Source organism: Drosophila obscura, unplaced genomic scaffold, assembly GCF_018151105.1.
Source record: "Drosophila obscura isolate BZ-5 IFL unplaced genomic scaffold, ASM1815110v1 contig_4, whole genome shotgun sequence".
Taxonomy (NCBI): Eukaryota; Metazoa; Arthropoda; class Insecta; order Diptera; family Drosophilidae; genus Drosophila; species Drosophila obscura.
This window is the reverse complement of record NW_024542828.1, coordinates 2,600,785-2,623,857: the sequence shown is the minus strand read 5'-3', so window position 1 is coordinate 2,623,857 and position 23,073 is coordinate 2,600,785. Positions and strand designations below refer to the sequence as shown.

Below are 23,073 nucleotides of genomic sequence, written 5' to 3'. Positions count from 1 at the left end.
GATTTACGGCGGGGCGTATGCGAAATATTACAAGAAATTACTGTAGCATACTTTTCTGGGCACTCCGGTCTAGAAGTACGCAACTTTTATTTACAATAACCATTTGGCCTGGCCCCGTTTTTTCGTTTTATTTAAAACTGAAATAAGTACGTGCCACCCTTTGGAAGCGGCGAAGGGCATGGCGAGAAGCAAAGAAAAGCGTAAAAATTCCTGCACTCTTGCAGTGCCCTGCAGTGGCAGAGAGCCGTAAAAAGTTTTTTTGGTAAACGCATTTCAAACACTCGCCGAGATAGTTATTACAATTGTACGATACACAAAGCGGCAACAGCAGCAACACACAAGGACGCGTGTTGTGTAGATGGTGTGGTGGGGAGGTTGGAAAAACTTGCTGCATTTTCTTCGAATGAAATGCAAAACGAGCAAAGCCATCTTCCACTTCTGTTGCAGCAGCAACAGCAGCAGCAGAAGCATCACCAGCTCAAAGTAATATTTACAAAAGAATATTCTCTTTCTCTTGTCGATACCCCGTACTTTCAGAGGCACAAGGGTACACTGTATATTCGCACTTATTTGGCACTGTTTGCCCAACAAACATTTGGCTTGGCGAATCACTGGTAATTTCTTTATGCTGTATATTGGCTCCAATCGGGTCATGGCATATCTTTTTGTGAACGGAAGAGTCCTGCCAATCGACATACCCCTAGTTTATCCCCCGTAGTAGTGGGAGGTATCGTCTAGTCGCAATATCGATGCAATCACTCCCATTTCCTTCTATTTAGTTTTATTTTCGTTCTCTCCTTTGCTTTGTAGTGTAGTGTATTCAGGATAGAAGCCATTTTTGAAGTGCAGTTAGCTTTGATCGGTGTGGGTGTTGGCGGCAGAGTGGGTTTCGCTTAGTTTGCTATTGGGGCTGGTGGTTGGGGGTTGGAGGGGATGGTTACGGTGATTTGGGTGCCGGATGTAGCCGAGCTTAGCGGAAGCTTGGCTGCAACTGTCGTTGTCCCTGTCCCTATCCCTGTCACTGCTAACGCTCTCCCCTATCTCTATCTATCTATTTCTATGTGCTGTCCCTGTCTGTGAACCTAACATCCGCCGGACAATTGATGAAAGCTTTTGTTGTTGTATGCAGAGTGGATTCCAGTTGGAACTCCAGTGGCAGTGGACCAGCTCTCGTCCGCGTTCGCGTCCGGGTGCTTGCTTCTCGGCCAAGTTTAGAGCAAGTTCAGTTACCATTTGCCGTGTGGAAAACTTTGTGCAGTTGACAGGGGCTGAAGGGGGATGGGAAGGGGGAGGATGAGAGAATACCGTTTTTATCCAAGAGGTCCTGCGGATCGTCGTCTGATGTTTTTCGTTTCGTTTCGCGCCAGCAGCAAAGGGCAGAGCTCAAAGTTTTGTTTACAAAGTTTTCAAATTTTTGTGGCACTGAGTTGAACTTCCGTTGAGGCAGCGCCAGCAACAGCAACAGCGACTCGAACCCTCCATTCACCATTTACCATCGCCTCCCCTCCATTCCCGTTCCCATTTCCGGCTACTGCTGCTGCTGTTGATGATGTTGCTCTCTCGTTTGGCGGCTGTCCTGTCCAGGAACCCAGGTCCTCATCCCGTTCCCGGTAGCTGGCACAGCTGGTCTTTTCGATTCTTAGTCATCCATCATTAGCCAGGGCCAGTCAACCGCCAAATGCCGGCCACAATTATGTGGCAAGTATATTAAATTTCCATCAATTTGCTGAGCGGCAACTAAATGATGCAGAAAATGCAATGGAAATGGCTGAAAAGTACAAGGGCTGCTTGGGGATGGGGCGTGGAGTGGGTGTAACACTTACTTACGCGCCAGGACATGTAGACATCCTGCGGCGGCTTCAGCTGCGCTCCTCTTTCTGCTCTTTCAAGTTGTCATTGCGCGTACAATTATGTCAATGCCTGTCAACTTTTCTGTTCCGAGGAGCAGCAAGTTTCCTTGAGAAGTGCACCCTGTAGTGTCTTTGAGAGTGCATTGAGTGAGCAACTGAAAGTTTTCCCCGCTCCCCATCCGCATCCCCGTCCCCTCGTATCCCCTCGTATATGTGTGCGTTATTGACTATGCATAAAGTGCATTTTCAGAGCTTCTCAGAGAAAAAGACAGACAGCCAGACAGACCGACAGATAGGTGGGGAGTGGAGAAACTGGTAGACAAGATAGAAAAACAGTTGCTGCTCCTTGGAGGGGCCGGAAACTTTTTTAATTTAATGTAAAAATTACCGAGTCAGCCTCAACACACAACATACGAACGCGGCAAGGAAGGAGGCAACGATGGAAGGAACTGCTTCTCCCTGAGGACCAGAAGTCATTTAAATGCGACAACTTGGTGGGTTGCAGCTTAAGGCCACTTTTTTTTTCCAAATTAGCCTGGTTAATTAGCTATATTTTTCTCCACGAATGCGGGTGACTGCCACTGCCACGTACTCCTCGGTTAAATTTAATAAGTTTCTCGCTCGACAAATTAGTCTGCTGCCTACCCCGTGCCCCGTGCCCCGTGCCCAATGCCACTATGCCTGCTGCCTGTCCTCTTGCCTGCTTGTCACTGTCACTGCATCCATGCATGAAATTCCCAGTGACTTGCGCTCGGAAATTACCCCAAGGAGTTGCCTTTAATATAAGTTTTGGAATGCCCCACCCCCACCCCACCCCACCCACTTGAAGCTCACAAGGCGTTAGCCTTCGTACTCGTATGCGTACTAGATGTAGTCGTAATTGTAATATTAATCACACTCTATGTACATAAATACTGTACATTTGTAGTTTAAGTTTTCTGCTTTAATTTCCTTATTTAACAATGCACCAAGTAGCCGAGGCACTTGTAAGTGAGAGCTTAGTCAGAGCTTAGCTACAATAGTACTTACTATATGTGTGTATATATATGAACTACCTAACTGAACAATCAAGAAACCGAATAGAACTACTTTACATACATAAACGCGATGTCCCCACAACTGACGCACTTTTCCCCCTACTCCCACCACCGAATCAATCAATGACACACACACACACACACACACGAAGATACCTAAGTATACTCTATCTATTAAAGAACAAACCAAAAAAAAAAAAAAACAGAAAAAGAAATATATATATATTTTATATACTTATATCATACACAACTTATATGATAAGTGTCTACTCTTTTCCTTTTTTCGTCTCTTTTTACGCTCTGACATTTCATTTTCCAACCAAACCAAAACCACCACAACCAACCGCCAACCAATGCGCATTTTAACCAACCAACCCACCAACACCACCACACGCACACAACAAATTGTAATGTGAATATCCACCACCACCACCAACCAACACCACCACCACCAACTGAACAATACAACGAACCAACCAACCAACCCCACACCAACAACCAAAAATCAGAGCGTACCAGTACTACGCACATTTGGCGGTCATCACATCGCGTAGCGGGAGCGGGAGAGGGAACTGGCAGTTGTGGCTAGCGCCACAGCAACAGTTCCTCAAGGAGCAACAGCAGCACTGGGAGCCCCGAGCTGCTCCTCATCGACAGCCACGCCATCGGGTACACCACCAATGCTGCCACCGCTGCCCAATGCGTTCATTGCCATCAAAACGAAGTCCGAGTGCAGCAACAGCAATCACAGCTATAGCCACAGCAACAACAGCAACAGCAACAACAGCCTCACGCTGCACAGTGGCAACAACAGCTTCAAGTCGAACGGAAACGGAAACGGCAACGGTAATGGCAACAACACGAACCGAAGATCACCACAGCCACAGCAGCAGCCACCGCCTCTGCCGATGAAGAACGGATCCAAGCAGCAGGTCAATGTGGAGTCGCACTATCAGCATCTCAGCTACAACGCTGGCCCCCACATGCCACATCCCAGTGGCACCAGCACTCGCAACACACTCGATCGCAAGCAGCAGAGCGGCGGCGGTGGCGGCGGCGACTACTGCACCCAGATAAATCCGCACTATCTGCAGACCTTCGACAGCCTGGATCACTACAGTGTGGCCACCATGCAACAGCAGCCGCTGCGCAGCCAGTCCAAGTCGCAGATCTACAGCTACGGCAGCAGTGGCACTGCCAGCGACCACTCGAACCCCCAGCTGCATGTGCAGCAACAGCAGCACCACAGCCTCAAGCACACCAAGCACGGTGGCAAGGGCCACAAGAGCGGCAAGCATAGCTCCAAGAATGGAGGCAGCAACAACAGCAAGTCGCAGGACGACTTCAAGGCCATGCACAAGCAGCAGCAGCAGCAGCACCAAAAGTGCAACAACGGCAACAAGCCAGTCAAGCGGAATGGTTGCAGCAATCAGGTGCTGCCCCAGCCGCCACAATTGCAGCAGCAGCAACACTACACGAGCTCCAGTGATAGCCTACCATTTGATAATAACTATTATTAGACACACACCATCACACACACACACACAGCAACAACACTAACAACCCACACCCACAACTACACCTACACATAGCTCTGGCTACAGATGGTACAGGGTGTCCCAAAAGTTAGGCCTTTCCTGTATGAGAATAGTTGAAAATCGTAGTTTTTTTTTTTTAACAAATTTCATTAATAATTACACGCACGAAAATGGTTTAGCATATGGCGTTGCTGGTTCCACGGATTTCACATAAAACTATAAAAATTCATCCATTTTCCAATCTTTAGAATAGAAAATATGAGTAAAAAAATAAAAAGACCTTTGGTTACACTTTGTCTGCTCTTCGAAAGTATCATTTTCACTTCATAATTTATGGTTGCTGTTACAAAATCTCCCCCATTTAAAAACAGGCAATGTAACCAGTAACACTCTCTGCGTACATTGTTTAACCTCCATTGTAACGCCTTTTTGTGATTTTTCAATACATTTTTTTGCAATAAATATTCATATTTGGCAAGCGTTGAAAATACAAAAAATGAAAAATGTATAGTAAAAACTAGTATACACAAAAATAACCCATTATTCCTAGCACATTTTGGAGCCTGTCGGAACTCTTCAACAAAAGTTTATCAACTTCTTTGGGACACCCTCTTAACACAACACACAACAATCAATGAACACACAAATACACACACACACAAAAGTAGACACTGTAACATCCTGTAATTGGGTTCATCAAATTGATTGAGAGAGAGTTGCTCCACAACCATGCTGAAAACCGAGCTGTAATATGGCATTCCCAATGCCCGCCATTCCTGAATCCTGACTCCGATTTAAATTTGATTTTGTGGCTGCTGCTACGAAATTCATACACATAAAACAAGTACATACATGGCTTATGAAGGAGATCTATATATACCATATATACTATATATATATTATTCTTCAATTGTGGGGCTCGGCAGCTGTTTGTTGTTTCATTAAATTAAATATTTAAATAGTCTATAAACTAAATTTAGTTGATAGGAAAATTATTTCAATGCGAGTAAAACACAATGGAAGCTCGCAAACAGTTCATTGTTTAATGTTTAATGTGTATATAGAATGGATAAGAGCCCTATATAAAATAGTTATGTATTTATTGTAGATGTAAGCTATGTCCCTCGCCCTTGCCCCAGCCCCCCCACAACCACCTGTCCACCTGCCCAGGACCCGCCCACTGCCCCCCAAAAAAGACCGGCCCCGCCCTCTCAGAAAAGCTCACCAGCCACCAGGCACCAAAATCCAAAGCACACCAAATGCAGACCGTATCGATGCAGACAGTATTTTGCTGTGTGTTTTCTGGGCTCCAACTCGATGCTAATCAGATTTTTTTAATTTATTTCATTAACGAATTGCTTGAAATATCTGCCAACAACCACACATACAACAACTACAACAACAACAACAACAACAACCACACATACAACAACCAACAACAACAACAACAATGCTTACACCAACATCCTCCCAAGCAGTCCACCAGCCATGCCAGAGCCAGCGGCCACGATGAGCGGGGCAACCTTCTCTGGCAGCAGGAGGCCTCCGAATTTGTTGAGCAATTTCCCACAGATCATCCGGTGCGACGGTGTCCAGTGCCACCGCTGCGCCACTGCCACGCCCACGGCCATGGCCATGCCACGCTGGGCAAACGCAATGCGGATCTGTTTAGCGGAGACCTGGGCATCCCGGAGATCAGCACCCATGTGGGCAGCGTGGTGCACACCTTCGAGACGCTGGCCCTGCAACGACGCCTGGCCGAGGCCGAGCAGGAACGGGACCGGGACAGAGAGCTAAGTAAGTACGAACCGAATTGCAATGGCAATGGCACCACCCAGAGCAAGTACAACCAGCTGAAGCGCCGCTCGCAGGAGATGCGGCAGCGCCTCATGCAGCAAATGCACCGCCAGAAGCTGCAGCAGCAAGCACGAACACGGGCCCAGTCCCAACCACAGCCACAGGCACAGACACAGCCACAGCCACCACTAACCAACAGCTGCAGCACCCAGACGCTGGCCACTGCCCACCTGAGGCCGCGACTGGCCCGCTCCACGGAGCAGCTGCAGCACCAGTCCACCTTCGAGGACTACCGCAAGAATCTGTTTGGTACACTGACGCGGCCCAGCAGCGTGGAAGAGGAGCTGCAGGACGAGTCCTTCATTGTAAACGCCGCCTTTGATGAGATCTTTTCCCGCTACGACGATGACTCCTCGCAGGAGCAGGAGGCAGGGGGCCTGACGTTGACCAACACCGATGACCTGTTCGAGGACGAACACATGCTGGTGAGCCTCAGCGAGCTGGACGACGATGTGTTTGCCAGCAAGGCGCAGACAGCCTCGACCACACCCACCACGAGTGCAGCGGGGCGAACGCCCAAGCATAGTACTCCACAGCTGAATCTCAATAAATATCCGGCGCCGACTCCACCGCGCTCCAGAACACTGACCAATCTGTTTGAGCGCCTCAAGTCGGAACAGCATCAGCGGCTGCAGAAGTATCCCGCCGAGACGCAGCTCCACCAGGCGGCCGACTTCAATCGCGGCTCCACGCTGAGCAAGTCGTTTGTGCAGCAGCTGAGGCGACCCTCGCACAAGCAGAAGCGGGCACCCAAGCCGCCGCCCAAGCCCAAGTCGCGCTCCCATGTGGCCATCGCCCATGTGACGCCACTGCGGCACGCCCTGATCTTCCCCAAGCGCTCCAAGTCCTCCAATGAGCTGCTGCTGGACGATCTGAATGTGCAGGCGCGTAAGTATTACCGCAGGACGCCGGAGCTGAGTGCAGCGCTGTAAAGGATCAGATGGAGCACAGAGTTATGCACCCATCACGCTCACCCTCTTGTTGTTATCCTTGCTAACCCTTGCTGACCAAGTCAGTGCCGGGACTCTTGGCTATAATGATTTCCTTTCCATCTTTTATTTTACCAATTAAATGTTCGGCAGAGGCGACGCTTTTGTAGGCTAAGTGACTCCCAAAAACCCAAACCAACCCAAGCCCCAACCCCAACCCGACCCGACCTGACCTGAACCCCAATTTTGAAATCGAACCCCGAACCCCGAACCAGATGTAGGATGTGGATGAAGGAGAGAGCAGCAAACCCGCCGCCAAACCGGAAGATAAAGTTTAGCTCGAGAGATCGTGAATCGAACGCCGAATCCCAAAGAGAATTGAGCCATAACTTGGAATAGGAAAATCTTGTCAGCACTCGAAATACAAGAAAAAAAAAAAAAGAAAACATAATTTCGTAAATTAAAAATTAAGTGAATTAAATTATTCGAAACCTGCATGAAAATCAAATCAAACGATGACTAACATATATGAATATATACACATATATATACATATACATACATACATTATTGTACAAATAGGATCGGATAGCACCGAAATGAAAGAAATCAAATGGGAAATAATTGTGCTCTCAACGTAATGCGAGCACACAAGTTTATCTCTTACACACATCTTTACATTACATTATATGGATATGCATATACAAGTATACATACAACATATACGTTTACATATATATTTAGCAAAACAAAGCATATAACTACGTAATTTGTTGTAACTTGTAGGATAATTACAGAATCAAAGCAAATGTAAACCAATTACAAGAATGAAACATTACTAAATCTTACCTGCATGCAAATAAACAATTTAAAAAGTAACTAAAACAAGAGGCTCTTAATTAGTTAAAAATACATGGGGTCCATGGGCTAAACCGCAGGAGTAGGGAGAAGACAAATCTGCGGATGAACGAGAAACTATTTTAAAAACACCAAAAAATCAAAGAATGTTAGGTCCACTCACAATCACTCGATGCCATCGATTGTCTGATATTCCTCATAGCTCCTCCATGATTGCCCTGCCTTGAGACGAGTGCCAGCCTGCTGGAGTCTTAGGAGTTCTCTTTGGGAGCAAGATTAACCAAACGTTTTTCAAATGTTGGAAAACGAAAATCAATCACTGAAGATCCTTCACTGAACTAGAAAGAAATCCCAGCATTAGTAGAGGTCTAAAAACTATCAAATGCCGCTTACCTTGACCGCTTTCGTGCCGCATCAGATGAGTTCTAAGCTGAGTCGCACGACCAAAGGTTTTCGGGCAGAGCTGGCAGCGATGAGGGCGCTCATTCGAGTGTATTCTCTCGTGGCTGCGTAACACGCCCAGCTGGCTAAACCTACGCTGGCACTGGTTGCACTTATACGGCCGTTCGCCCGTATGGGTGCGGCTGTGCAGCTCCAGCAGATAGACCCTGGAGAACTTGCGCTGGCACACGGTGCAGGTGTGCGGCTTTTCCTTTGTGTGCTTGGCGGTTATGTGGCGCTTGAGATTGCTTGACTCCACGAATCCCTGGCCACAATAGTTGCAGTGGTGCTGAATTACTTTGAAGTGTCGCTTCTGGTGCGTGACCAGGGCTCCATTCGTCGTAAAGGTCTTTGGGCAATTGGCGCAACAATAAGGCCGCTCGCCGCTGTGCAGGCGAAGGTGCTCGTCCAGACTGGTGGCGGACTGCATACACTTGCCGCAGTGGATGCATCTATGCCGACCGCTTTTGTCCGGCGATGACTCCGCGGAGCGATCGGTGCAGCTGTGGCTTTTGTAAGTGGCGAAATCCGTGTAGAACTGACCACACTTTTTGCAGTCGTAGATGGTGATAAGAGCATGGAAGTTCTCGAGATGCTTGCGAAGGGTTTGGGCCTGCTGGAAGACGGCACCACAATTGTCGCAGTTGTACCTGGCAGAGACGAGTGGCGACAACGGATGCGCCTGATCCTCTTCAGTCGACTCCTCCTGCACCTCTGTTGGCATCCGGTCCGCATAGTCGCTGGGATCGCATACAATGATTTCCTCTGCCACGTACCCTTCCTCCGGCAGACACATTTCCTCCTCCTCCACAATTTCTTCATCCGCCAGAATATCTTCCTCCTTGTAAATCAGCGATATACGTGCAGCGTCTTCTTGCAGTCGTATCTCTGTCTCGGAGCACTTTTTGCGAAACTTGGCTGTGATGAGCAGCTCCTTGGTGCACTCCTGGCATAGATATTTCGGATATGCATCGGACGGGTCCACCTGGAACGAAATCTGTTTATAGAAACTCAATCAAACCCGGTGAGCAAACCTCACTTTGATGTTGCCACAACTCTCCAGCAACGAGCACAAGTCCAATTGAAGCTCTTCCACATGCTCATAAATGTCCACCAGGAGCTCGTCTTGTTGCAGGCACACCCGGCAAAGCAAATCGCTGAATTGTAAAGACATAATTGCTAAAATAAAAAAAATATTTTATTTTGTTTGCAACCACTATCCCACGCAGTATGGCAAAATTAGTGCTTTTCCCAGTTAATCGATAGCAGCTTATCTAGATCAGAGCGCAACCATTAATCGAAAACAAAGAATTCAAATTAAATTTTATTCTGCTGGTAAATTGTTTACATAATGCTCCACTTTGAGTGCCATCTGCTGGCGCTCCTCATCACTGGCAAATGAGTGCTTCACTGCCTCCATGGTAAGGTCAATGCACTGGTCGCGGGTCAAGTTGAATGTTTCCGCCACCAGCAAGAGTTCATTTGTCAGCGTGGTGTCGAAAACGCCGCTGTCATCCGTGCATACGACTTTGGGGGCATCGGCCTCCATGAGTTGCTTTAGATGATGCTCCTCGAAGCTGGATACCGTGCCCGACTTGACATTGCTCGTGAGACAACACTCGATTGGGATGTCTGCCGCCTTCATTTGGGCAATGTCCTCGCTCGATAGGTAGGTGCCGTGCCCACAGCGCGACATACCAAAGGCCAGCATCTCCTTAATCTCCGGGGTATTGTCGATTTCCGCACAATGGATGACCAGCTTCAGGCCTTCCTTGCGCGCCAGGTTGAGCGCATTACTGAAGTCTGTGAATTTGCCTTGGGTTGGATTCCCACTCAGATCGATGCCCACCACCAGGTCGGGATCGGTTTTGGCAAACTCCACAGCCAAGGCTACGGTCTCCTCGGCCACTGCCACGGGCTCGGATCGATTTATAGACGGCAACAGCTTCACAAGAATATTTGGATATTTTTTGCGGCCCCTTTTGATCGTGTCAAGCACAATGCGCAGATAATCGCGACGCAGGTAGTTGTTGTTGGCCTTTGGGGTTGTGCGCAGCTCCAGATACTGGATGTTATCGTTGGCAAAGTCGCGTATGACCAGCTCCGTGGCATACTGCAGCCCCTCGGTGGTCGAGGTCAGCTCGTGGACAAAGGCGAACTTCTCGAAGCATTTGTCCATATTCGAATCTTTTTCAAAATTAATAAATCGCGCACACAGCTGCGAGAACTCTTCTGAGGTGTTACCGTACACCTTCTCGGCCAGATCCCGCAGGCTATTGGTGTTAATTGAGCCATTGAGGTGTGCGTGCAGCTCGACTTTGGGCAATTCTTTCAAAAATTTAAACATTTTGCAAAAATATGAAAATACACGTAGAGGTGGGAAAACATCGATGATCACATCGATTTCGCGCTATGGCAAAATTGGTGCTTTATCGAAAACAGCTGTGGCATCAGTCCTAGCAGAAAAACTGCAAAGAAGAAGAGCTCTCGTAAATATAGATTTTTCTTTTTTGTATTATTGGTTGTTCCTGGATTCTGACCATGTCCGAAGCCCACATGGAAGCGCCACCCTCGGTGCGCCTCACCAACGATGACTTCCGCAAGCTGCTGGCCACGCCACGTGCCCCGCCTCCTGGTTCCAGCACAGGCAGCGCAGGAGGTTCTTTGGCCACAGCTACCTTTGGCACGCCCTCGGCGCCGGGAGACAAGAAGAAAACCCAAAGCAGCAGCGAGCGCAACGACCTGAGGCGGAAGAAGAAGAACTTCTATGCCGCCCTCAAGAAGCAGGAGGATGTCAAGCTGCTGGAGCTGTCGGAGAAGTACAGGGATCGCGCCCGCGAGCGTCGTGACAATGCCAATCCGGACTACACGACCGCGAGCACACCCGGCCATGGAGGGAGTACCAATGCCTACCGTGCCGTGGCCCCGGACATGAAGTCGGGCATCGATGCCGCCGAGCGGAGGCGCCGCATCATCCAGGAGTCCAAGTTCTTGGGCGGTGACATACAGCACACTCACTTGGTGAAGGGTCTCGACTACGCGCTGCTGCAGAAAGTGCGCTCCGAGCTGCACTCTAAAGAAACCGAAGAGGAGGAAATCGCCGCCGCCCTGGCCAGGGAGAAGCTGGCTGAGGCGGCCGCAGCCGCCGAGCAACTGGAGGCGGAGCGCAGGGAGTCGGAGGACATAAACGCCATCAATGGCTCGTTGGCGCGCAACATCTACAATCTCGTACAGGCGCGTCGCTCCAAGGAGGTGCCGCGTAACGAGCTCTTCGCTCCCGGCCGTATGGCCTACGTCATCGATCTGGACGACGAGCTGGGCGAGACTGATATACCCACAACGCTGAAGCGATCCAAGTTCGAGGTGCCGGCGTCGCGGGAGGACATTGCCACGCTCACCACGAACGACATTGTCATCAACAAGCTGTCCCAGATTCTGAGCTATCTGCGGGCCGGCGGTCGCAACAAGAAGAATAAGAAGCGCGATAAGGACAAGCCCCTCTTCTATGAGAAGGAAATGGAGAGTGTGCGCACCCAACCGGGTGCCAGCAGCAGTGCTGGTGCTAACCCAAAGGGAGGCAAGCCCGCTGCTCCCCAGGGAGACAGCATCTACGACGATGTGGGTGACTATCAGCCGACAGGCAAGTCGCGCGGCGATCGACTCGCACGCCCTGGCGGTCCAGACACAGCCAGCAAGCCTGCTCCCGGACAGAACTCGTACTTTGGCGATGCCCCGCCGGAGACGGTGGAACCGGTCATCACAAGTATACCGCCACCCCCGAAGATATCCAAGGCCATGGCCTCGCGATTCGCCAACGAACCCGAAGGCTATGCCGAGTGCTATCCGGGCCTGGAGGAGATGAACGACGCCATCGACGATTCGGACGATGAGGTGGACTACACCAAGATGGATCTGGGCAACAAGAAGGGCCCCATCGGACGCTGGGACTTTGACACGCAGGAGGAGTACTCCGATTACATGAGCACCAAGGAGGCCTTGCCCAAGGCCGCCTTCCAGTATGGCGTTAAGATGCAGGATGGCCGCAAGACGCGCAAAAACAAGACGGAAAAGAACGAGAAGGCTGAACTGGATCGGGAGTGGCAGAAGATTCAGGTGGGTTTTGGATTTGCCCATCCCTCAATTGCATTTTTCTTTATAACCTTCCATTTTCTTTGTGTCTTTCAGACCATCATACAAAAGCGTAAGACGCCCAAAGACCGTGATGGCGGTGGTGGTGGCCGTGACGCTGGCGATGAACCCGAATACAAATCGGCCAAGTACTAGGGCATACATGTATATTGCTATTAGTTCTTGAAACATTATTCTATATTTGTAATTTAATGCTGTAAAACTTTAAAGTTAAATATGCGTGTGTGTTTTTTAGCCACATTTTGTATCACTAATTTAACTGCTACGGGGGACTGGATTGGGGATTGGGGATCATTGGCAGGCGGAACTTATCAAATATGTGCGATATTAGCGCATGTAAATTGGGACGCGAAACTACGAAAAATCGTTTTGGAATCGTTTGACATGACCCAAAAAAATATCTAAGATCAACATGAATAAGGCAAATTGTTCAACTAAATCCTAAAGGATCTGCAGAAATACAATCAGAGATACGTACATGGAAAAACAAGGACAAAACACAAATTGATTGCACTCTTAAGCAGGGCATACACAGGCGAACAAGTTCGACTGTGCATAGCCAGCCCTAAGTATATGTATATCTGAAACGTAGCAGGACTCTCTTTCTCTCTCTCTCTCTCTCTACACTCTCTAAGCTAGAAAAAGCCGTGTGTGCCGTTGCTTTCGCTAGTTCTAGACATTCCTTAATTATATGACACTGATTAAATGTAATTACCATCATGGGGGGAATGCTAATATTAATCACTACGCGCTATGTCCTATGTTCGATCAGAATGGAAAGGAAGGGAAGGGATACTGAGAAGAGTATTATTCTACTGATCGTTGGGCGTACACAAAAGGAAAAAGAGAGAGTAGAAGATCAAGCGAAACGGACGCGAGAGAACTCTGATGTGATCCCCCGGAACCGGCTGACTAGCTTGCACATAACCGTTGTACATACATATATAATAGTATCTATATAATAAATACAATATGCAAAAGAGCTCGCTCTCGGCTCTCTTTGGCATTCCCTTGCGGGCGTGTCACGGGTGAGGGAGGGGGGATTGGAGTGGAGTGGGAAGTGCTGGGTCTAGGTGCTATCGTCATAGTATCTAATGTATAACATTAAATTGTAGGTTTTTTTGGGCTGTCTTATTCCTATTTCCTGTCCCTGGAGGTCTGCTCCTTTAGTCATGCCAACTGCTGCCGAGGGACGACCGCACAGAGGTCGATAGCCGCCTGCTCTCCACCAGCTTCACGTCCTTCACACACAGATCATGCTTGGAGTTGCTCGCAAAGCGTATCACCGACTGTGTGCTCACCTGGGGCACATGTCGCAGATCCAGCCATATGAGGCTCTCGCACTTGGACAGATGCTCCAGCGCGTTCTCGGAGACGAGGCGGCAGGCGCTCAGATTGAGCTCCGACAGGCGGGCAATGGCCGTGTTGGAGGTGCCTATCTGGGCCACGCCCGCGTCTGTGATGCGCTGGCAGGAGGAGAGATCCAGGTGCTTGAGATATGGCAGCGACTGCGTGATGTAGCGCACGGCCACGTCTGAGATGTCTGTGCCGGCCAGCTTGAGGATCTTGAGATCACGCAGTCGCGTCTTCGAGTCGCTTAGGCCGGGCCGCGAGTCCTTGGGCGGCGACAGAATGTCCCGGACGGCGGCGTCGTTCAGGCCCCGCACAAAGCTCAGGTCCAGCGTCTGGAGGGGCGGACAGAGGCAGGTGTGGAGGGCCAGCACCGCCTGAATGGGACAGTTCTGCAGCGAGAGATTCTTGAGGGCTGGAAGGCGGGCCACCAGCCACGCCAGCTGCCGCTTGGCTATCTGCGTCCAGTCGAGGATGAGGTGTTCCGGCTGCCGTCTCACAATGGCCGTCAGCAGGGAGGCGGACATCTTGTACGCCGAGCAGTTCATGCTCTTCCAGAGATCGGGATCGACGGCAGCCGTCGACCACACCTTGCACACCGAGCAGCAGGTGACCAGCGTCTCCTGCGGCAGATACCTAAAGATGATCTTCAGCACTGTGGGGTCCAGGGCCAGGGAGCTGCTGTGATGCAGACTGTTGATGCCATTGGAGCCGCTCGTGCCGCTGCCATTGGCCCCACGCTCCCCGGCAGAGCCACCTCCGCCGCTTTGGCCTGTTCCGTTGCTGATGCCATTGCTGCCGCCTCCGCCACTGCCATTGTTGCCGGACGAGCTGCCGGATGCTGCCGGCCGTACCACATACTGCGGCTTCTTGAGCACCCGATTCGAGTTGTTGAGCATCTGCTGGGCCAACTGGGAGCGTATCGAGTTCTTCTTGCGCGAACCGCCGCCACCCCCACCTCCTCCTCCTCCGCCGCCACTCCACTGATTGCCACCACTGCCTCCGGCTCCGCCACTAGCTGTCGCCATTCCTCCTCCTCCTCCGCCAGCAGCTGCTCCATCCACGGATGAGTTGCACGGCGCATCGTTGCTCTCTTGCATGCTGCTGCTGACGCTCGTCCCATCGTCGCTCTTGCGCCGCTTCACCTTGTCGCCCACGGCATTCGGTGATATTCCGGGGGATGGGGTGTCGCAGCTGTTGTTTCGATCGGTCTTCACCTCCAGCTGATGGTGCCGCTTCATTCCGTGTTTCCAGTGGGCAACATGGCCACCCGCCGCCCCAGACTCCATCTCCGATTCGCTGGTGAAGACAAAGTCCGTGTACTGTCCTACGGGTGGCGGCAGCAAGCTGTTCGTGCTCGTGCCCGTTCCCTCATGCCCAGCCTCGCCAGGGCCAGGGCCATGGGAAACGGAGACGCGACGAACCTCAGAGGATTTCAGACGAGCCCGGAAATGCCGTGGCTGTGGGACAAGAGAGGAGAATGGCATTAGCATTGGTTTTGAGCAAGGAACCCCTCAAATATGTCAGTCATACCTTGTAGTCGTAGTTCTTGCCGGAGCGACAGCAGCTGGGACACTCCCAGCTGTTGGGCAGATCCTCGTTGACAATGCCCTTGGCATCGGCCGCATCCTCTGTGCCGTCCAGCTGCGAGAGCGCACAGTCGGGATGGGCAATCTCGTAGCAAACGGAGCACTCCATCAGCGCCGAGGGACCGTCCACGGTGGCCAGTTGCTTGGTCTGCGGCGAGACTGGGGTCTGCCGCCAGCCGTCCAGATGACAGTAGACACACTGCGCGGTCACCGGCAGCATGGGCGACAGGCACTGGCGCATCATGCACGTCTGCTTGGCCCGTCCCGGTCCACCGAACTTGACCATGTCCATGCAAAAGGGGCAAGTGCCGCAATCGGAGCGCTGACAGGCGGCACAGTTCTTGCAGCGCGTGCGTCGTCGCCTCGGCTGGCCGGTGCCCGTCAGATGGGGCGATAGCTTGGCCCCATCGCCGGGCGAGGGACAGTTGTTGTCCAGAGATGCCGCATCGCTGCTGTTCAGATTATTGTAGCTGGAACATGTGGCAATCACACTGATGGCATTGCCTGGCCCTGCCCCTGCCGCCCCACCCCCATTGGGAGGACTATTGCTGTTTGCTGCAGGTCCTCCAGCGGCTGCTACTCCTCCTCCTCCTCCAGCTCCTCCACAGGTGGTGCTGCTGCTCGCTGCCGCTGCCACTGCATTTGCCAGATGCATTTTCTTGGGCGGACGATACTTGAGCGTATCCGTGGGCAGGACAAAGGTGGCCTCTGCTCGACAGAAAAAAAGACACGTTAGTAAAGTAAACCACAAGGATGCTGATCATGATCGAACCCACCTGGTTGCGCTCCGCCTGCCCCTGTTTGGCCAGTAGCTCCTGCTGCTCCGCCGCCATTCTCCAGCTGTTCCTTCTTCAAGACTCCATTGCTGTACTCAATGCCAGCCACAACGGCACCGGAGGCAGCCACTGTGCCATCCCTGCCCGCCTCCAGCTGCTGCTGTTCGCGGATCACCTCGGCATTCTTGCGGACAATCTCCTGTTTGATCTCCTGCTTGACCCTTGTGCGGTCGTACAGCTGAAAGCCAGCCTGCTCCTCGGAGGCCGTACGCAGTACGGACATGCCCGTGACGGCCTGATCCTGCTGGTCCTTGCAGTGCCGCTCCACCAGTGTGCGCACATCCTTGATGAGGGCCACAGGGTCCAGCACGAGATTGGGCACGTTCTTCTTCTGCGGCGGCAGATCGTACAGATACATGACGATCTCCTTGAGCCCGAACAGCTCGTAGTGCGTGAGGTGGATGTGCGGACGAGCGGCCATCTCCGCCTCGCTGGCCGAGGGCTCCCCCTCGAGATGCGAGTGGCCGAGCAGAGTGTAGACATATCGCGCGAGGACGTACCAGAGCATCTCGGTGAAGAAGGGGTAGCGGAACTTCTGCGGCACCTTTGTATTGTCCTCGACGGTGGCCGTCCTCAGCTGCTTCACGATGCCGAACGAGTGCAGGAAGTTGCCCCCAAAGACGAGGGACTGGGTGGGTGTGTAGACGGCATGGATCCAGCCGGTGGGTATGAAGAAGGTATTCCCGGCCGTCAGATAGACGCGTGCGCACTTCTCGACGGTGTCGCCGAAGAAGATGTCCGCCTGCTTGCCGGACAGCACCCACTTCTCGTAGAGCTGCAGGTTGCGATCGGTGGGCGGTATCAGCCAGAAGACTTTGCTGCCCTTGAGGATGTGATACCAGACGGAGGTGCCGCCAAAGTCAATGTGAAAGTCTGTGTAGCAGTTCTTCACCGACATCAGGCAGTACTTCTGCACCTTGGGGTACATCATGCCGCCGAGCAGATTGGTGCCCTCCTTCTGGGCATCCTTGAGCTGCTTGGGCCATACCACATCCACCCAGTCGATCTGGCGAACAATCTCTGGGCTCTGCACAAAGCGATCCAGTCGCGTGTGCGAGAACTCCAGCGAGATCACGTTCAGCAGTCGATCCTTTTGCGGGCACTCGTAGTACTGCTGCCACTCCTTCATCGTCATCTGTAGGTTCTTCTGTGTGTTCACATCCATCACGTCCAGCAGACGACGCGATCCCACGCACAGCCGCACATCGCCCACTGTGAACTCCTGGGGATCGGGCATCCGCAGACCCAAGCCGTTCTTTTCTCTGAAGAGTAAGGGTATATTGAAGCCATGTTGCTGTAGGAATCTGAATACGATAAGGTATAGGGGGAGAGGTAAAAGTTAATATATTTGCTACCCAATCCATGATTCTTTCGTTGTATCAGTTGAATCTCTCTCCAGTGGGCCGATCAACCGATAGACGATAATTGATATACTTACGCGACGGTTAAATCGCAGCCGCGCATCTCCCGCACCATCCCTGCCTGTGCAAACTTTGAAGATTCGAGCTTCTCGGCCACACTGAAACCGCGCGCCCCTTCACCATCGTCATCGCCCAGTGACCATTCGTCAAGGTAGAGCTTCCGCTGCTTGCGCTCGCGCTGTAAGAGACAGAGACAGAAAGAGAGATAGAGAGAGGAAGATTATACTAGAGGGGATAAGACAATAACATAATTGAATGCAAAGCAAAGCAAAACCAAACCGTTGGGGCCCCGAGAGCCGGAAAAAAGCCGGAGCGCAGCGATAAATGCCTATAAATACACTCCACAGAGGGCGGCGGCATCGCTAGCTTCTCTGCTGACGCCATCAAAAAATGATTCACAAATGCCTCCCTCTCTTCACCACACTGTCGTTGAGTGGGCACACGCTCTCTGGTCGCTCTCTTGCTGCCATCCTACTCTGCCAACGCCATCACTTTCTCCGAGTACGTACTGCCGCTGCTGCTGCCACCTCCACTGCTGCGCTGCGGTGCCTCTGCTCTGTTCTGCTCTGCTCTGCCTCGGCGCTGCGTATATAAAAGCTTGTGGGGCTCGTCATTTCGTTTTCATTGGGCTCGTTGGGGCCATGGACGACGCACCATGCGCTGCGCAATCGTTTTGGGGCTTCGGGTTTTCCTTAACTACGTTCTCGTTGGGGCTGCTGCTGCTGCTCGCTCGTTCGTGTTTTCTGGCAATTTCCGTGCGGCACTTGGCAAAGGGCAATGGGAATCGAGTTGTGTTGTCCGGGGCGGCAGGCAGGAAGGCCTGAACGCCCGCCTCAGCTATAGCTCCATCCCATCTCCTGTTGCTGTCTCTCTTCTGTGCGCATGCACTTTGCATATGCAACGCACACACACACTTACACTTATTCTCGTGCATATACTTGCAAATGCATGTGTGGTGATACAGCGTCGCCCGGCAGCAGCACGACTGTTGCTCCAAAGGAAAAGCAGAGGCAGAGGCAGCAACAACAACAATATGTCTCCTGCTTTGCGTTTATTTTGGCCGCCGCCGCTGTCGCTGTGGGGAGTTTTTGGGGAGGAGGGGGAGGGGAAGTGCAATGAAAAATCTATAAAACATGGATGCGACTCTGCCCTCGTTTGCGCGAGTATGCGTTTGTGTGTGTTCATGTGTGTGTGCCTGGTATATCCTTTTTGAGCGGCTTGCCACACTGCAAACTTGTTTGGCATGTTCTAAATGATTTTTTTAGTGGCTTTTCATTGTGGTTGTTGTTGCTGCTACTTCTGACCGAAAAGCTTGTTTTGGTGTCCGGCATCAGGTACAAAAGTAGTGACTATGTGTGTGCCTGTGTGTCTGTGCGTATGTGGATAAAAGAAACCAAAATCCAAATCCAGTCAAGTGGTTTCAGGGTGGCGTCACCGAGGCCCCCTTCACCTATCCCCCGCCCCATCAATTGGTGTGGGCCACCTGGGGGCCCTAATGTATTCTATTTAGGTGCTAATTGCGGACCCTTATCTGCCATGTGCTTTGCTCCCCTCTGGGGTTAGTCATGCTCCCATGCCTGCTCTGCTCTATACATTTTTAATGGGCGTACATTGCGTTCCGCACTTAAATATTCATAGAGATAGAGATAACGAGAGAGAGAGGGAGATGGAGATGGAGGGCATACATAGCATACATACGGATCTCTTTCTTGCGACAAGTGCGCTAACGGTGGCGATGGCGGAGGCGGAGGCGGTGACGGTGGCAACAGCTGTTGCTCTCTGATCCAATTTCGGTTGCTAATCAGAGTTGACTATAAGATATCAAATCGGTTATCGGCTTCTGCCAGAGTAGTGTCAACGTCAGCATTATTTCAGACCATCACACCACTCTATCCCCTCCCCCTCCCTCTTCCCAGCTCCCTTGGCGTGTATGTAAATATGTTGGGCAAGAAGAATAACAAAAACAACAACAACAATGCCCTGTTATCTACGATACGAAATAGAAACCGAAGAAACACACCACACCGTGCTCACAAAACAAGACACATACAAATCACACCACATCGTAGCAAAGTCAAAGGCATAGCAAAACGAAAACGAAATGCCAAGCCTGAATATAACAATTGGAGGCGACATTGTAGATACTCTAACCAATCGATCGTTCGATATCGAATTGATTCGGAAGTAATAGAGCATATCTCATACGATCTCTCAAGTTCTTTCTTCAGTGCAATAAAACTTTGCAACAAAGTCAACATACCCTCTGGAAGGGTATATAACGAGAAGAGAATAACAAGCACCAGCCAGCCAGCCCCAACAAGAGGTGGAAGAAGAAGAAGAAGAGGAGGAGAGGAGAATAACAAACAGCAGCAAATATGGCAAATAAAGCTCACTGCTTTTGGTCATGAGGCATCAGTTGAGCTCCAATGCTCAACGGGAGCGAGAGAGAGAGAGATGGAGGGGCGACCGAATGGGGAGACCGAGGAGAGTGAGCATGCAATTTATTTATATAGATTAATGATGAGTTTTACGTTTGTTTCCACAACTAATGATCATCTTGGGGCACCGGGGGCTTATCAATAATTGCCATAGGTTGTTGCTTTTTTTTTTGTGTTTATCAGTTTATTGATAGATTGGGGAAATGGGAAAATTGAACAGTGGGACACAAACAGACGGGGGTACTCACCAATTGACGGCGCTGAACACCTTTCGGATTGGTACTGGGATTACCATTGCCGCCTCCGCCGCCGCCACCGCTGCTGTTGCCATTGTTGTTGCTTTTGGCTGGCGACGACCCCGTTTCGACGGCGGTGGACATCGCCACGGAAATCGTTTATAGAAAACGTTACTTCACTTGCAGCACAGCACTACACCAGCACTCCGCCAACCGATTTCCGATTCGGATATATGTATAACGAACGGTTCCACTCCGACGAATTAATGTGTAATTGTTTTTCCTCCTCTTTCTTGCTCTATCTATTTAATCCCGTGTTGAACTGCGAAATGTACGGAAAATCAAAAGATGCGTCAGCATTTAGTATAGTTCTCATGCAGATTGCAATCTGTCTGATTTTGCTTCTGCTGCTGTCACTTGTCTTTCGCCCCAAAGAGCGCACTAACAAACTAATTACGTTTATTACTTCATACAAATTGAACGGAGGGGGGTACAGGCACACAGGCACAGTCACAGAAACACAGACACATAAAACGACGACGTTACATTACACTGAACAGAGCGCACGCAGCAGCTTGCTCACTCCCACACACCGACAAAACTGAAGAAACGAACGGAACAAATAGCGTGCAGAGCTAGGTCGGGCCCCAACGAACGAAACTCAACACACTTGGGGCTGCTGCTGGGCCCCGGCAAGGTACATTCCTGTGAGATGAGCCATTCCCAAAGAGCACTCTCAGCACACACAGCGTGAGCAAACTTGCTACACCTCGTATGAAATATGGCTTGCTGGGCCCCAAAACCGGGTGTGGAAACCCACCACAACGCCGCCTGCTTCTACTTCTCGACAGTGGCTCGCCTGCCAAGGGGTTGAAGAATCCCACGTGTGCGCCAGCCCAGAGCTACGCACGCCTCTGTTCCACGGGTCATCGAGAAGAGGAGAGGAAACAGATAAAACAAAACCCAACTGTGGTGACTGTCGCTCAGTCGCAGCGCAGCGGCTACCTGCGCCCGGGATGTGGATATGTGGATATGTCCGCGTGCCTGTGTGCGCGCTGAATGCATTTATCGTGATGTTTCTGCCATTCAAAACGCTGCCAAGTGTAGCGCTACACTTATCATCGAGCTGCACACCTTGGGCTCCACGTATCCCCGTCATAGCGGAGCAAGCACTTTTTCCCATGAACTTGTAGTAAGAATTCTAAATTTGCACTTTGGTTTCGTATCTAGTTTTTGTCAGATTTTTTCCCGAGTCTGTATTGGTGGTGGCTCTGCTCTGCCCCTGCCCCTGGCCCACTCCAACAGATTGCTTTTGTTCTGTTCCGTAAGCGTCACCACGAAGCCGCTTCAGTTATTGCCACTCTTCTTCCACTCCACTCATTTTCAAAATTATAATTTTTTCGCTTACGCCGTGAAATACATTTTTTATAATTATAATTAATACATATAGACACAAAAGCACTGTTACACACACACACAAACACAAACATCAATATAAAATTACGCGTATGTTCGCGCAAAAATTAAAATTAATTTCGTTAACTATTCGCATCGAGGGCACTATCGATAGTATCGATATTTTACTGCTAGTCTCTACTATCGACGGTTGTGCGACTATCATGATAGTATCGAGCCACAGTCGTTGCGCTTTTGATAAGTTTGGATTGTCGGCTATAAGATACGAAGACACATTTGTAAACAAATCATCGACAGGTGGCATCTAATTTTTACAATGGACAAGTTCCTAAAAGGTTTCAATGGTTTTTTAATAATTATTAGAGCTATCACGATAGTATCGATTGTTTTTTCAAAACAGTCAACGTTGATAATTCTCGATTTTGATATTCCGTTTAATGTTACTAGCTAGCTGGGACTTTCAGTCCTAAACAAATAATTTTATCCCATTCCTCAATGAATTTTGTTTAGGATTGGCTGGTTTTTAGAACTATTTTTCATTAAATTGTTTACATATTAAGGTTCAAACAAAAACAACATAAAACGAATGTGTCGTCGTTTTGTGGCGCTACCAGACTCCTGCAATTCGTAGTTGCTGCGGGCTGCCATACCGTGATATTTTGTGATATGAAATTCGTCAATTTTGATATTCAGTTTAATATTACTAGATAGTTGGCCCTTTCAGCCGTAAACCAATAATTTTATCCAATTCCTCAATGAATTTTGTTTAGGATTGGCTAGTTTTCAGAACTATTTTTCATTAAATTGTTTACATATTAAGATTCAAACAAAAGCGGCCAAAGCATAAAACGTAAATGTTGACTAACTGTGACGTCAGTGTTGTTGGTCAACCAAGTTTCTTCTATGCGTATAGGTTTTTGTATACCCTATTTCCTTTAATTGCTGTTATATTTGTTGTTCCAAGCTGCTTTAAAACATTAATATTGTATTTTTCTTAGATTGACATGTTTTTTTACCTATAAATGCACATGTTTCTGTTTTATATATACATTTATCCTGGTTCTGATAGCTATTATTGGAACCCATGAGCTGCAAAATTTCGTTAATATCTTTCAAACAGAGACTTAG

At 50.0% G+C, this 23,073-nt stretch overlaps 5 protein-coding genes across 9 annotated transcripts in view; 2 read left to right on the top strand and 3 right to left on the bottom strand.

The window, feature by feature from the left end:
- Positions 1–8,072, top strand: part of LOC111071018 (hemicentin-2) — a 79,061-nt gene extending 70,989 nt beyond the window's left edge. For 2 of the 3 annotated variants that reach the window (XM_022362118.2, XM_022362110.2), the window contains exon 15: positions 5,904–8,072. In XM_022362118.2, the coding sequence (XP_022217810.2) occupies positions 5,904–7,214 (1,311 nt within the window). In that variant the 3' untranslated portion in view covers positions 7,215–8,072. Of the gene's footprint in view, positions 1–3,396; positions 4,630–5,903 lie in introns of those variants that run through there. The other variant, XM_022362135.2, reaches the window with a different exon arrangement.
- On the bottom strand, positions 7,804–9,751 carry LOC111071054 (zinc finger protein 90). Its single transcript, XM_022362160.2, has 4 exons — positions 9,550–9,751; positions 8,463–9,495; positions 8,233–8,407; positions 7,804–8,168 (listed from the first exon to the last, which is right to left on the bottom strand). Exons 1-3 carry the CDS (start codon positions 9,682–9,684, stop codon positions 8,400–8,402), a joined length of 1,176 nt encoding a protein of 391 aa, XP_022217852.2. The 5' UTR covers positions 9,685–9,751; the 3' UTR covers positions 7,804–8,168; positions 8,233–8,399.
- A 66-nt stretch (positions 9,752–9,817) lies between these two features.
- On the bottom strand, positions 9,818–10,888 carry LOC111071062 (adenosine deaminase-like protein). Its single transcript, XM_022362172.2, has one exon. It carries the CDS (start codon positions 10,855–10,857, stop codon positions 9,835–9,837), a length of 1,023 nt encoding a protein of 340 aa, XP_022217864.2. The 5' UTR covers positions 10,858–10,888; the 3' UTR covers positions 9,818–9,834.
- Positions 10,889–10,955: 67 nt separating this feature from the next.
- Positions 10,956–12,875, top strand: LOC111071043 (protein Red). The gene is made up of 2 exons (XM_022362147.2): positions 10,956–12,623; positions 12,696–12,875. The coding sequence occupies exons 1-2, from the start codon at positions 11,052–11,054 to the stop codon at positions 12,792–12,794; spliced, it is 1,671 nt and encodes a 556-aa protein (XP_022217839.2). The 5' UTR covers positions 10,956–11,051; the 3' UTR covers positions 12,795–12,875.
- A 295-nt stretch (positions 12,876–13,170) lies between these two features.
- LOC111071002 (jmjC domain-containing histone demethylation protein 1) lies at positions 13,171–22,004 on the bottom strand. 3 transcript variants are annotated; one of them, XM_022362090.2, is made up of 6 exons: positions 21,938–22,004; positions 20,542–20,851; positions 17,873–18,033; positions 16,375–17,738; positions 15,543–16,306; positions 13,171–15,469 (listed from the first exon to the last, which is right to left on the bottom strand). In XM_022362090.2, the coding sequence occupies exons 2-6, from the start codon at positions 20,671–20,673 to the stop codon at positions 13,826–13,828; spliced, it is 4,065 nt and encodes a 1,354-aa protein (XP_022217782.2). In that variant the 5' UTR covers positions 20,674–20,851; positions 21,938–22,004; the 3' UTR covers positions 13,171–13,825. The 3 variants fall into 3 exon arrangements, with proteins under 3 accessions (XP_022217782.2, XP_022217772.2, XP_022217790.2); XM_022362080.2 differs by lacking the exon at positions 21,938–22,004 and adding an exon at positions 20,996–21,318; XM_022362098.2 differs by lacking the exons at positions 20,542–20,851; positions 21,938–22,004 and adding an exon at positions 18,135–18,912.
- Positions 22,005–23,073: the final 1,069 nt, after the last annotated feature.

Coding starts and splice junctions, on each gene's coding strand:
- LOC111071043 (XM_022362147.2), top strand. CDS start 11,052: ATGTCCGAAGCCCACATGGAAGCGCCACCCTCGGTGCGCCTCACCAAC. Junction 12,624..12,695: donor GGGAGTGGCAGAAGATTCAG/GTGGGTTTTGGA, acceptor TGTGTCTTTCAG/ACCATCATACAAAAGCGTAA.
- LOC111071002 (XM_022362090.2), bottom strand. CDS start 20,673: ATGTCCACCGCCGTCGAAACGGGGTCGTCGCCAGCCAAAAGCAACAAC. Junction 16,307..16,374: donor GGCAGGCGGAGCGCAACCAG/GTGGGTTCGATC, acceptor TCTGTCGAGCAG/AGGCCACCTTTGTCCTGCCC. Junction 15,470..15,542: donor GCAAGAACTACGACTACAAG/GTATGACTGACA, acceptor CTTGTCCCACAG/CCACGGCATTTCCGGGCTCG.
- LOC111071062 (XM_022362172.2), bottom strand. CDS start 10,857: ATGTTTAAATTTTTGAAAGAATTGCCCAAAGTCGAGCTGCACGCACAC.
- LOC111071054 (XM_022362160.2), bottom strand. CDS start 9,684: ATGTCTTTACAATTCAGCGATTTGCTTTGCCGGGTGTGCCTGCAACAA. Junction 9,496..9,549: donor AGAGTTGTGGCAACATCAAA/GTGAGGTTTGCT, acceptor ATTTCGTTCCAG/GTGGACCCGTCCGATGCATA.